Source organism: Callithrix jacchus, chromosome 2 (genome assembly GCF_049354715.1).
Source record: "Callithrix jacchus isolate 240 chromosome 2, calJac240_pri, whole genome shotgun sequence".
NCBI lineage: Eukaryota > Metazoa > Chordata > Mammalia > Primates > Cebidae > Callithrix > Callithrix jacchus.
The window spans coordinates 152940230-152955135 of record NC_133503.1 but is presented as its reverse complement, the minus strand read 5'-3'; the positions used below and the strand labels follow the sequence as shown (position 1 = coordinate 152955135).

The 14906-nt window shown below is 36.6% G+C and overlaps 1 protein-coding gene across 11 annotated transcripts in view; it reads right to left on the bottom strand.

The window, feature by feature from the left end:
• Positions 1–14906, bottom strand: part of MIER3 (MIER family member 3) — a 30861-nt gene that overhangs the window by 7062 nt on the left and 8893 nt on the right. For 7 of the 11 annotated variants that reach the window (XM_078365492.1, XM_035291554.3, XM_078365489.1 and 4 more), the window contains exons 4-10: positions 11998–12132; positions 10697–10817; positions 8788–8873; positions 8547–8619; positions 6371–6522; positions 3767–3848; positions 1904–1998 (exon numbers count right to left, since the gene is read on the bottom strand). In XM_078365492.1, the coding sequence (XP_078221618.1) occupies positions 1904–1998; positions 3767–3848; positions 6371–6522; positions 8547–8619; positions 8788–8873; positions 10697–10817; positions 11998–12132 (744 nt within the window). The remainder of the gene's footprint in view (positions 1–1903; positions 1999–3766; positions 3849–6370; positions 6523–8546; positions 8620–8787; positions 8874–10696; positions 10818–11997; positions 12133–14906) is intronic. The other 4 variants (XM_035291556.3, XM_078365490.1, XM_035291550.3 and 1 more) reach the window with 1 other exon arrangement.

Here is a 14906-nt window from a genome sequence, read left to right as displayed (position 1 = left end):
AGTAAATATACTGGTACATCCATATCATGGAATACTATTCAGTGATAAAAAATAATGAGCTATCAAGTCTCAAAAAGAAAACAAAAACAAAAAGCCCCATGGTAAAAACTTAAATGCATAGTGCTAAGTCAAAGAAGCCAATCAGAAAAGGCTACCTACTGTAAAGTTCCAACTGTATGACACTCTGAATGGCAACAGTGCAGACAATAAAATGATCAATGGCTGTTGGTGGGGGGAGGGGGAAAGGACAGAGAACAATAAAACATGGGATCTTTAGATGAGTGAAACTACTCTGTATGATACTGTACTGGTGGACAGATATCACTATATATTTGCCAAAACACAATGGAATGTACAACACGAAGAGTGAACCTTAATGTAAACTATGGACTTTAACAATAATGTATCAATACTTGCTCATTAATTGTAACAAACATACCACACTATTGTAAAATATTAATAATAAAAGATATAATAATAACTATAGGGGTGGAAGGGACATATGGGAACTCTATACTTTCTGGTCAACTTTGCTGTAAATCTAAAACTGCTCTAAAAACTAAAGTCCACTAAGTTTTATAAAAGTGTAAAATACTGATCTACCCACCCAAATACTTCAGAACCCTACCTTTCTTTAGATGAAAAGAGGAAATAAATGAAGCATATTTTAGTAATTATTCCAACTATTCTAATAAATATATGTATATATTTTAAAGACTTTAGTTTTTACAGTAGTTTCAGGTTCACAGTAGAACTGAGCAGAAAGTAGAGAGTTCCCATGTTCTCCTTCTTTCAACATCCTACATTGAAGTGGTACATCTGTTAAAAATCAATGAACCTACCTGACACATCAACACCCAAAGTCCATGGTTTACATTAGGGTTTACTCTTGAGGTTGTAAATTCTATGCGTTTTGACAAATATATAACATGTCTCTACCACTACAGTATCACACAGGATGGTTTCATTGTCCTGAAAATGTCTGTGCTCTGCCTGTTCATCTCTCCCTCCTGCCTAGGAACTGGCACCAGTCATCTTTTTTATTGTTTCCCTAGTTTTGCCTTTTCCAGAATATCATATATTGGGAAACCTACAGTATGGAGTCTTTTTGCATTGGCTTCCTTCACTTAGTAATAGACATGTGGGATTCCCCATGTCTCCTTGCAGCTTCTTAGCTCAATTTTTTTTAGTGCTGGATAACAGTCCAGTTCTGGAGGTGACACAGTTTGTTTACCCTTTCACCTCAAAGGACATACAGGTTCCTTCCAAGTTTTAGCAATTACGATGAAAGCTGCTATAAACACTTTGGTGTGGACATAAGTTTTCAATGCATTTGGATAAATTCCAAAGAGCAAGATTACTAAATTATATGGTAAGAGTATGGATGGTATTGTAAGAAACTTCCAAGCTATCTTCCAATGTGGCTCTACAAGTTTGCATTCCTATAGGCAATGAATAAGAATTCCTGTTGCTTTACATCCTTTCCAGCATTTAGTGGTGTTAGAATATGTTTCTGGTTGTTTTGGTAACAATGCTTCTTCTTTCAGCAACAGCTGTTCTCACTGCTGAAGAGAAATTATTTTGAGGCCACAAGCCTCTGAATAGCTTGATAAGAAATAAAAGTCAAGGAGAAATGAGAGTGAGACTTCCTTAAAAATACAGAGTATCCACTTTCTGTGTTAACTGTTTCTGTGAAAAGATATGTGAGCATACTATCAGCCATCCCATATGCAGGCTGTGGCATCTCTGAGCAAATTAGTCACGTTAGAGTGATATCTGAAATGCTAATGACAGGGGAACATTAATAAGTTGTTGCTTTTTTCCTACTTAAGTGACTTATAAATTCATTGCTTACATTCATTGTAATTAGTAATTTTTCTCTGTACTAATCTGTCCAATTTACCTTATTCTTCTGTATAAGATGAAAATCTTTTCCAAAAAGCATGAGTGCATGTTCAAAGCTTCGGCATTCTTCTTCCGTCCATGCAGTCATTCCTTCTAAAACAAATTTCAAATAAAATTTGTGGGCCCCAAAGTTCCTTATGTGAATCACTGATTTATTTTCAATATGCCTTCCCTATAAAAAGTAATAAACTCTCTCTCTCTCTTCTCTCTCTCACACACAGACACACACACACACACACACACACACACACACACACACACACAAATTCTGTATGCAAGAGATTTTAGTTAGAATTACCAGAAGTATGCATACTACAGATCAAGTCTAGAATATAAATATATAAACCCTTCTTTTTTCTACTACATTATGGGATAAGAATTTAACATTTTTCTGTAACATGCTTGTTTTTCTAATTAAAAAAATTTTTTAAACAGTGAGCATATTTTTTAATTAGAAAAAAATGTCGACCTCCTTCACAGGTGGAAAGCAGCTCTGTTTTGCTCTTACATCAAAACCACAAGTTCTAGCCAGGTGCAGAGGCTCATACCTATAATCCCAGCACTTTGGGAGGCCAAGGCAGGAGGATTGCTTGAGCCCAGGAGTTCAAAATCAGCCTGGGAAGCATAGCAAAACCCCATCTCCACAAAAAACAACTTAGCCAGGCATGGTGACAGGCACCTGTAGTTTCATCTACTTGGGAAGCTGACATGGGAGGATCATTTGAGCCCAAGAGATCAAGGCTGTAGTGAGCTGTGATCATGTCAGATAAAGTGAGAACCCGTCTCAAAAAAGACAAAAAATAAAACCACAAATTCTTTTAATTAGAGACCATAAGTAAAGTATAATCAACACGTATTTATTTGAAACGTGGTGTGTGGAGTGCTATACTCCAAAAATATGAAGGAAATAAGAAAGTCCATGTGCTCAAAATACTAAATCCCATTTAACTTCCCAGCAGATGTTGGTGATTTCAGTATCTACTTGGGGCACAGACCTGGAAAGTCTTCACAGAGTGATACCCTAGACTTCAGAGCTGGTTATTACTCATCTGTATCTCTGAAGTATCTCATTTGATATTGAGGACCAGGTCCCCAAGGCCATTAATAGTAGTCTGTAATAAAGCTGAAAAATAGTTTGAGCTAAGGAAGAAACCAGTATTTTTGGGAGTTTTGAGAGCTTAAAATAATTTTTTTTTCAAAGAAGCAACTTTCCTAAAGAAGACATTTTAATAGACTATCTCACTTCACAAGTTTACATGTATTAGTTTTAATACTTTTCCAAGTCATCTAGTAACAAGTATTATTTTCATTCTACATATATTTAAAGCTATGGTGCATGCAATTCATTTATATAATGACAAAACATATGAAAATAAAAGTTAACCATTTTCCTTGACACACATAAAACAAAAGAACTATAAAATGCTATTAACAATTACTAAAAATACACTTCTTGAAATAAATTTAGTGGAATATATTATATATGTTTCTTTTTTAATCTTTTAATCTCTTTTTCATTTCCTATCTGGCTAAAAAAAAAAAAGAAAAAAAACTTTTCAACAAAACCATAAAATTAGTCTTTTTAATTACTTTGAACATACTGTCATCTTCTTTGTTCTATAACTATTCCTTCTAGAAAGTAGAGGTGGCGGGGGAGGGGGGTGACTAATTTGTATTTGAACAATTTCTGATACATCTAAAAACAGAGGGCAAGAAAAGGAAAACTTATTTGACATGGCGCTGAACCAGATCTTACAAAAGTGTTACAGGATTACTCTGTCCCTTAGGATACTTTGCTCATTCTGATCCCCAAATGACCATCTCTTGTCATTGCCCTCTCTTGAACCCAAGTGTTTCTTACCTTGAGAGGCCTTTCCATTGCAGCAGTACCTTTCGATTGCTTCCTTTATATTGTGGTTACACTTGAGAAGTTCATACAGTGCCTAGGGTGGATATTAAATACAAAGTATTCAAAGTTCATATTTAACAGCATTTTAAAAAACAGGTATAGAAGTCTTAATACTGGAGTCTTGATAAATCCTGAAATCCTCTCGAATTTCAGGGCATTTGAAGGTGTATGTGCCCAGGCATTTAGTCTATGTAACGATCATGCAGATTAACTGTGGTACCAAGTGAGTTTGTTCATCTTCACACTACCTCTCAGAAGTCACCTCCCTGTATCATTTTTGATGGTTTTTTGTTGTTGTTGTTTTTAAAAAAACACTAGGTCTAAGATGAGTTTCCCCTATTTTAGATGTTTTTTTTCTAGTTTGGAAAAATTAGTTGCAGTCTATCCCCTGATGTCATTTCCTCCCTGTCTTTTAGTTTTAATAAAAGGGAACAGCAGCAGGCCTGGAATAATAGATAGGCATGGCACTTCAGGCTAGGTTTATAATGGTCTCAGTTATTTCTATTTACCATGAAAGGTGCCACTTATTAAAAGTAGAGTATCTTTCTATTAAATCTTCTTGGAATTATGAACATAATAAACAAGAATAACAGAATTCAATTGAAAGTTAAATAATCCACCTTCCCAAGTAAGTTTTAAGGAAGTAAAGATGGTTCAATATTAGGAAAACTTTTATTTTATTTTTATTTCTGAGATGGAGTTTCACTCTTGTTGCCTATGCTAGAGTGCAATGGTGTAATCTCGGCTCACCGCAACCTCCGCCTCTCAGGTTCAAGCAATTCTCCCACCTCAGCCTCCCGAGTAGCTGGGATTACAGGCAAATGCCACCACACCCAGCTAATTTTGTATTTTTAGTAGAGACAGGGTTTCTCCATGTTGGTCAGGCTGCTCTCAAACTCCTGACCTCAGGTGATCTGCCCACCTTGGCCTGCCAAAGTGCTGGGATTATACAGGCGTGAGCCACTGTGCCAGGCCAGGAAAACTTTTAATACATCAATAGGCTACATTAAAAAAAATCACCTCTATGCTAACTACCTGGATCTGATCACTATACATTATGTGTATCAAGACATCACTGTGTACCTAAATATGTATAAATGTTAATTTAAAAAAAAATCAACACCTGCTTAAAAAGCATCTGATAAATCAATATTCATTTCTAATTTTAAAAGACAAAAACTATAACAGTTATAAATAGATGAATATTACCTTGCTATAAAAAAGACAACAGAACGAAGTTCGGTTTTATTCTTAATGTAAAAACGTTAGATGTAAAAACCTTCCACCAAAAGCAGAACCCAAATCACTATTATTACCAAATATCGCAGTTACAGCTAATGCATTAAGACATAAAGCAGGAATAAGAAATAATGGTAAGGAAGGAACAAAAGTGTAACTTAATAATGACCTGAAAACCAGAAAACCACTCCATAAATATATGTAATTATGATGTGTCAAACAAAAATGATTATTATCAACAAAGTTTTTAAAAAGCAAACTAGAAAGCCTGAGAAACAATTGGAAAAGTCAAGTAGTTTCAACAGTTTACATTTAAAAAAAAAAAATTGGTATTTCTCAACATCAACAATATACAACTATAAGAGAGATCCTCTTTCCAATAGCATTGAATACACATACACACATAAAAGATACTGAGAAATTACTGAGATGCATGTGATATTCAAAAAAGCAAAAACACTTGAGTTTCTAATGTTGTAAAGGTTTTAATTCTTCTAAATTTAATATAGACTTGAATATCAATAAAAAAACTTAATGAGATTTCTTTTTGATAGCTAGTATGACTTCCCTATGTTACTTCAGAATTCAAGTTTGAGTCTGCCTACCTCTGGATACTCATTAGTCAGGGTTGGGATTCTTAATGATAAAAGTATATGAAAGAAGCAAAATGATGTCAGAGGGGCAAAACCTAGGAGCATCAGAAAAACTTAAGAGGCAATGTTCCCATCCCCATCCCACATATCAGAAGAGTATTCTGAACCTACAGATACACAAGGGCTTAACAAATGCTCCTAAATCAAATTTATATAGTCTTAACAGACATTAACTTTTAGTCACCTCCTAAATAAAGTTGAGAATAATTCAAAGAACACACTTACAAAATCTAAGAGTCCAACCACAGAGAATGTTTAAATAAATGAATTACAAGTATAGGACAGTGCACAGTATGCTGAAATTCAGGGAAAAATTTTTTTTGAAAGAAGTATAGGATAGACTATACAGACATCAAAGAGGTATTAAATAATTCTCAATGGTATAGAACAGTAAGATTAATTAATTAACAGGATCTAAAGTGGCATCTCAAGTAAGATGTATATAAAGGTATTTTTTAAAAGACCAGAAGAAAATATATGAAACTACAGTGAGGTTATCTCTAGAACTCAAGGTCATGGTTTTTTTTAAACAGTATTTTGAAAATTTTAAAACTCTATCAGAAAAGGTATCTACTTCACATGTTAAATATATCTGAATCAAATATAAAAAAAATCAAGAAGGTACTGTACACTGGCTGCTGTTTCAACAGAAGTTGAAGTATACCTGTTCATTGTCCCTTGTGTGTGTTCCTGCAGAAATCCTATCCATTATTTTTTCATTGCCAGTCCTTAAGGAAGTCTCAACAAGGTATTCTTTAACTTTGCTCTCCAAAACCACATCAGGACACCAAAGTAACTGGTCTTCATTTTCATATACTGATAAAGAAAATACCATTAATACATTAAAAATCATGAACACGCTCAAAGATGTACACAAACAATTCTGTCTCCCTTGATGAGCTATCCAGTGGAAAAAGTAAGTAACTTTGAAGACACCAGTAATTTAATTATCTGCCAAGCACAGCCTTTCACACACAAGCAAAAATTTAACTTTATTATAGGCCAAGTATTCCAGTGGCCAAAGCAAGTAGCTTTTTTGGTGGTTGGATTTACTAACTACTATGAAGGCTCTCCATGCCTAGTAAAGTCTAATATAAAACCCCATAGTGGTTATCTTATACTCTTCTAACGAAGGGGCAAATATAACCTGTGTACATTCTCTAATAACCTCACTGGAATTTTCTCTTGAAATCCCTAAACTGCTCTATGAAATTTCTGGAGGTTAAAAAATTACAAATACATAAAACCCAAAATATCTGGTAATAAGGAAATAGCTAAGAAAGGTATACTTTTTCTCCCAACAAGAGAATTTTTATTTAGAGAAGGAAGCAGATTAACAAACCTCCCTAGGGAGGTTTTTGGGAAGAGGGAGAAACAGTAAGAAAAGTAAACTTTCCACAGTCTCTTAAAGAGACTGATATATTAATGAACAAAATATCATTAAAATAAGCTTATGTTTTACTACACTCTGCCCCTTTACTCAAAGCTTCTACTTTACACAATAAAGTAATATAAACAGCCGAAGTATTTAGTCCAATGCTTCAAGTGCAATCCATTCTTCAAGTGCATAATACTGACTATAGCTAATGAAAATTATTGCAAACACACTATATACCAGTGACCATAATAAGTGCATTATAATCCCAACTGTGTAAGTGAGGCAGGCATTGTCATTCCCAGTTAGCAGGAAAGTTAGAGTGTGCATGTAAAGCAGTTAAGACTTGACTTTTGAGAGAAGTTCCTAGAACTTTCTTTACTCTTTGGTCACAAGTGAAATAGGTAAAACAGTTTGGGTTTATTCCCTCAAAAGATAGAGAAAGTACATCATCCCTCCAATCTGCAGCACTGATAGCATATCATCTCTACTATGTGTGACCAAAGGCCCTATAGTTGCCTAGCATGTACTTGGCTCAAAAAGCCAAGTATGGCATTTGGGTGGTGGGGTGAGAAGGCTGGCACATCTGAAGATCATCAGCTATGTTTTGCTTCCCCTGGGACAACTGTCTTTTAACACTTTGAAAGCAGTTTAAGAAAACAGTGTTCCCAGTGGCTGCCATGGCTAGCAACCCCATAGTAGCCAGTCCTCCCTTCCTGTAAATGGAAGATGACCTAGCATGAAGCAAAGGAAAAAGAAGAACTCAGAAGTATTGTGTTGGCTGTGCTGCTTTTGCCCTTGTGACTTTACCAGGATAAACTGACTTAGGGAAAAGGCCAAACACACATGGAAACATTCCTAATGTATGTGGTTTCTGAGTTCAACTAAGAATGTGTACCTGTATTTTTATATCCTACCACCTTATGCCCGCCATATTCTGAAAAATAACTACAGTTGGAATGTACCAGAAACGTGAAGAAAAGCTGATTACACATAATTAGGAGTATACAAGTGAAAGCAGCAGATCCTTACATTCCACTTCCTGCTCTTTCAGGGCTGGGGAAGAAGAATTTCTTCCAGTCTCTTTTTCCCTCAAGAGTTTTCTTTCCAGAAGATTATATCCTTAACATTCTCATTATCTCAGGTGATGAGATGCTACCCACTTCTACTGAAGCAGGATGCAGGCCAAGGTGCTGCATCATGGGAAGCTCTCCACTATTTGAACAGGCACTGAGCACACTGGCTAATAAGCCTTGGGCGGGGCAGGGGGCGGGGTGGGGAAACTTGAGTATAGAGATTAACTTTGACAGATTTTTCCTAAGTCAGGCCTAAATATCCTAACTCTGCATGTTTCCCAAATCTATCTATATATTGGCAAGGTTGGGTATACAACCAGATATTTAAATAAACAGATCAAGTGGTAACTTATCTACCAAACATTATCAAAAGCAAAAGCTTTCCTTACCTTTCTCATTACCATCGTACTCTCCAAGATAAGGGGGAATCTCTGCCTGATATTGTAAGCCAATCATTATTTCCTACAGGAAAATTGAGAGGTAGAAATAACTTATGATAAAAATAAATGCTGGGAAAAAAGCCCCAACTTATTCATCAGTATCTACAGGTCAAAAGAAACAAAATTATCATAAATTCTTTCAGAAATATTTTTAAAAGCCAATTTAGTCCACTATGTTAACTCAACTTACCTTCCTCAAATCTTCAGGTGAATTACCACTGTCTGTTTCAACATCTTCAACCTCTGATTCCTTATCACCATCACATGTAGTATTTGCTTAAAAGACAAAAATGACAAAGGTTCTTATTGCCTATTTTTGCAAAACCTGGAAGAATGCATGTTGTATTTATACATAATTTTGTTAAGTGAGATCAGCGTAAGTATACTAAACCACCTACATTATTCTCACAATCGACATTGGTCAAAGTGAGACACTGAAAATCCTAATAAAGTGTGTAGTATCCTGGCCACGTGCAGTGGCTCATGCCTGTAATCCCAATAATTTGGGAGGCAGAGGTGGGTGGATCACTTGTGGTTGGGAATTCAAGACCAGCCTGGCCAACATGGCGAAACCCTATCTCTATACTAAAAATACAAAAACACTAGCCAGGCGTGGTGGCAGGCACCTGCAATCCCAGCTGCTCGGGAGGCTGAGGCAAGAGAATCACATGAACCTGGGAGGCAGAAGTTGCAGTGAGCCAAGATAGCTCCATTGCACTCCAGCCCAAGTGACAGAGACTCTTGTCTCAAAAAAAAAAAAGTGTATAGTATTCTTATAATTATTATGGTATACTATTAAACAGTTTGGGAGGTAAAAGGAAACCACTGTGGTCACCTTAGAAAGAAAGTAAAGCACTAGAGTTCTGATTATACTAATCTAGAAGGATACACATACACAGAGTTGCATATCAGGTCCATCAAAACTGTTTTTGTACACACATGAATGGATGGATGGATATTTGAACTTATTAACCAAACAGTTCTTCTACCATAAAAAAATACCTAAAAAAAAAGTGAGATTGCATCTAAGAAATTATTTTAGTCAAAAATATTTTAGTATTTTTTGAAACAGGGTCTCATTATGTCACCCAGGCTGGAGTGCAGGAACCTGATCATGGCTCACTGTGACCTCCAAGTTTTGAGCTTGAGTGATCCTCCTACCTAAGCCTCCCAAGTAGGTGAGACTACATGTGCATGCCACTACGCCCAACGAAGTTTTCTATTTTGAAAATGTTTTGTGGAGACCAGGGTCTTGCTATGTTACTCAGGGTGGTCTAGAACTCTTGGCCTAAAGTGAACCTCTCACCTCAGCCTCCTAAAATGTTAGGATCACACGCTCAACCCCAAAACCTTTTAAATATTACTGATACAAATTAAGAGGTAACATTAAGAACTAATGGGAAAAAGATGAACCATTAAAAGTAAAAATACCTTTTGAGCACTGATAAGCTTTCAAAACCAGGAAGGCAGGGGCCTTTTAAAAGAAACCCCAAAAAAGGTCTATAAAATTTCATGGTCAAACTAAGAATGGCTACCACAGCAACAGGTGAGTCTTGAGAAAGAAAATGGCCTCGTAAAAATAAAGTGAATACTTCCATTTCCATTTTTATTTTTTTTTCTTATTATTATTATTATTTTGAGACAGCGTCTCTGTCACCCAGTGGCATGATCTCCAGCTGGCTGCAACCTTCGCCCCGGGGTTCAAGCGATTCTCGTGCCTCAGCCTCCTGAGTACCTGTGATTACAAGTGCATGCCACCACCTGGCTAATTTTTTGTATGTTTAGTAAAGACTGGGTCCACGTTGTCTAGACTGGTCTCAAACTCCCGGCCTCAAATAATCTACTTGCCTCAGTCTCCCAAAGTGCTGAAATTACAGCATGAGCCAGTGCACCTGGCCTAATATTTCAATTTTTAAATGACATATTAGTTCACCTCTATCCCAAAAGAAAGGTTATAATCTTGTTTAAATTATAGTAGTACTTTATCTCAACTATATAAAAATTTAGAATATTCTGACATAAATTACTGAACACAATAAAAGGTACTAAAGCTATAGTATCAATGTCATTATGAACCAGTAATCGATTGGGTTTCTTACATCGTAAAGGCCTAGGGAAGAAATCAGAAGTTTCATGGGAAGTCACAGATGGCGTCAGATCATCCGCAGAAGACTGAGTCTCCTCGTCATCACCTGACAACAAGTCTTTTGCTATTTCCTCCTGGAAGAATAAGAAGGCAGTGCTAGAGTTAGAAATGATTATATCTCATTAATTAAGAAAACTGTCTTTTAATAACATATAATTAAGAAGTAGTTAGAACCTTAGTTGAAATATGAAATTCTCCTACAATTTACTTCATGTACATAAATATTTAATATTTGATATTAATTATATATTCAATATTATACTATTAAATGATAATTAGTGCAACTATATGCCTATAACAATTGCCTAATCTGCGGATATGCAAAGAGCTTATCTAGAGCTGAAGGCTAATTTTTAGTGAATTTACAACAAAAATAGTCTGACTTTTAAGTGGTTAACAATTATACTCACTTTTTATACTAAAATAAAACTGAAAAAATGCCTCCAACCTCCACGCTCCCAATAATTTATAAAGTCCAACTAATGAACAGCTCTGACTAGTGACATAATTTTAAAAGAAGCAAGTCTGAATTTTTATGTAAGTATACAGTCATCTTTGTGCCTAGTACACAGTTGCCACTCAATAAATACTTCCTGAATGACTATGGTCATTAAGGTCTGTGGTACATTAATATCACATTGACTTAAAAGTGGGAACAATATAACTCACAGGAAGAGGTTCCAAGATGTGGATTCCTCTCCCTGCCTGAGATCTGAAAGGCAAGGAAAGGTTCCCAGGGATCTGTTAGCAGAGACCATGGCTGTGTGAATTTTCCTCAGCAGGGACTAGGCCTCCCCACAACCAGCCTATGTTAGAGATGGATCACCGTGGTCTTGGCTGCTGCGGCCGCTGTCACTCCCAGAGCCAAGAACAGAACTTCTCTCCAACCACTCCACGCCTAAGCCAGCTTGCTTTGAAGGCTTCTGGGGGATTTATTAATCAAGGCTTTTATGTGTTTACAGGATCAAAAGAAGTTAAGGCAAAATCTAAGTTTAGATACAATGTGTCTACACAGGAAAGATGAAAACATTACGGGAGTATACTCAGGCATGCAAAGTACCATGAAGCTACTATTAATACTACTCTTAAAATAGTGTGATCAAAGCCAAACAATGTTTAAATCAGCCACCGAAATGATAAGCACAATGGGTCAACAAGAAATTTACATTTAAGAATTTTTAAATGAAAGAAACTCTAATAAAAGCAGTCAATGGTAACAGATCCTGAATTTTTATTTCAAATGTTCACACTTACTTTGTCTAGTGTCATGTCTGGTAGTTCATCTGCCAGTTCACTTGGGGAACTATTTGCACTGGAATTTGCAACGGCTGGAATTGTAGGTTCATAGCCATAGAATGCCAGTAAGTCTTCTAGAGGCATGGTTCCTTCCTGTTCAAGCCAGGGGATAAACATGGACTCAGTAGATGTCACAGAACTAAATTGCAGGTAAAGTCTACTGTCCTTAGGTTCATAAAGCACATTATCAAAACAGCAGAACAAATCAAAGCCAAGTTTTTCTTTTTCTTTTCTTTTTTTTTTTTTGAGACAAGAGTCTCACTCTGTCGCCAGGCAGGGGTATAGTGGCACGATCTCAGCTCACTGCAGTCTCTGCCTCCTGGGTTCACATGATTCTCCTGCCTCAGCCTCCGGAGTAGCTGGGATTACAGGCACACACCACCACACCCAGCTAATTTTTGTATTTTTAATAGACAGGGTGTTTCACCATGTTGGCCAGGATAGTCTCCATCTTCTGACGTCGTGATCTGCCCGCCTTGGCCTCCCAAAGTGCTGAGATTATACGTGTAAGCCACCGCACCCAGCCTAGTTTTTCCTTTTGTGATGTTATCAGAAAACAGGACCAAACACCTAGAGCTAACATTAATGAATTAACATACTAACAATTAACACCTTATTTTTTATTTTTCAGAAGGATTTTACTATTTTTAAAAATTCCTCGGCTGGATGCAGTGGCTCATGCCAGTAATCCCAGCACTTTAGGAGGTTGAGGTAGGCAGATTACAAGGTCAGGAGTTCGAGACCAGCCTGGCTAAAATGGTGAAACCCTGTCTCTACTAAAAATACAAAAATTAGCCAGGCATGGTGGTTCGTGCCTGTAGTCCCAGCTACTCAGGAGACTGAGGCAGAAGAATCACTTGAACCTGGGAGGCAGAGGTTGCAATGAGCCACAATTGCGCCACTGCACTCCAGCCTGAGTGACAGAGCAAGACTCATCTCAAAAAAAAAATTCCTCAAATGTTTGCTTTAGTGCCAACCATTTCTTTTTTAGCTTTCAAATTAACATAAAGATTTTCCCTGAAAACATTTCCAATTAATCAATCAATAACTTGTGATTTACAGCTTCTTTCCTTACATTTAACAGCTGGCCACTTGCTTTATTCTTTATGTTATTAAGAAGATACCTGATAGAAAACCTTTGCTGAATGTTTACTAACATCAGCAATATTTATGTTCAAAGCAAAATTATTTTATATTCTTACTATATCTCACATTTTTATACTATTTTTTTTAAACAACTGTCTGATGAAGATTATACTATTATCACCATTTTACAGGTGAGAAAAACTGAGGCTTAACTCTGGGTTTGAATTCCAGCTCCCCAAGTTATCTTATTGGCTGTACTGCTTTAACAAAATTATATACCCTGGCTACAGTGCTGCCTATGTTATGAATACCTAAGCCATGCCTCATAGTCACTGTTTCCCTCTCATGAATCCATGTGAAAATAAGTGTTACCATGCGCTATATAACATTGTTTCAGTGTGTGCAGACTGCATATATAATCAGACTACACATATAACCGTGGCAGGACAACAGGCTAGACCATATAGCCTAGGTGTGTAGTAGGCTACATTAACTACTTTTGTCTAAGCACACTCTGTGATGTTCACACAGCAATGAAACTGCCTAACGATGCCTTTCTCAGATGTATTCCCTCATTAAGTGACACATGACTATGTTTTAACTACTAAAGTATACAGAACTATTTATCATTCAAATAAATAACTTCAAAGCAATATACCTATGAAATAATTTGTTAAACATTTTTAAGATCTCTGTATCCATCAAGAGATTTATTTTTAAAATTTGCTTATGGTTTAGTTTTCCCTTTAATACAAAATATCTAATCCATAAAGCAAACAGCATGAAAATGCTAAAGCAGAGTGTGCAAAACGTGCCCACCGTTAATCACAAAGTGACCTGAGAGGAGCCAGTGATGATTCCTTAGAGGGCCAGATGGCTGCCCACAGGGCCCATAGAGGATGCCAAAGTTAGGCCTTCACCTTTGCCGGTGTGGAACTTACATAATTCACTATGCCTAACCAAAACAGATTCATGCTAAATGAACTTACAATCAGGTATATGAAAGAATGCTAATTTATAAATTTGCAGTAGTAGACATACACCTTTCTAATGACCATAAATGATCATGAAAATCTTTTTAGTTTGGGATTTAAATCAACCAAAAACTTCTTTGGGAGCATGGAGTCAGCATAAATTGAGTTAGATGGTCAAAACAGGGTGAAGTTCACCTATACCATGGGAAACTTCCATGAATTATTATTCTTCCAAACCAAAGAATCTCTTGAAGGTGACAAGAATCAGATTCAGTCTCTCTACAGTCCTATCTTGCTCCTTGCAGAATCCGTGCAGCCTATTCCCTTTGGCTCATATTGGTTTTAATGTAAGAGATGCCTAGGTTGCAGCCTTTGCCAACAACCTGTCAATAGTATTTCTCCAGAACCTCAGAGTTTCAGATTCTCTCCCTGAAATGGGGAGATAGCAATTTTCACCTCTTATGCACTGATGGTCCACCTTCCCATCATTTACTCAGTTCTAAGTACTTGAGTGAAGGCTACCGGCTTTGGACATAAAAACGAAATTTACTGAAAAAAATCCCTGCTCACAAGGAATTCAGTCTTAGTGGAAGAAACTGATGAGTTAACCCTTATAATACAGTGTGATGGCTTCAATACTCAACTGTGAGTATAGAGAAGGGCAGGCCTATATCCCAAGAATACTGGTATGGGGTACAGAGGTATGTACAGAGGGTGAAGACTGAGCTAAATATTGAAAGATGGCAAGGCTTTTGACAATACACAAATATAGGGCTGCCAATTTTGATGAATGTAGAGCCCTGAGAT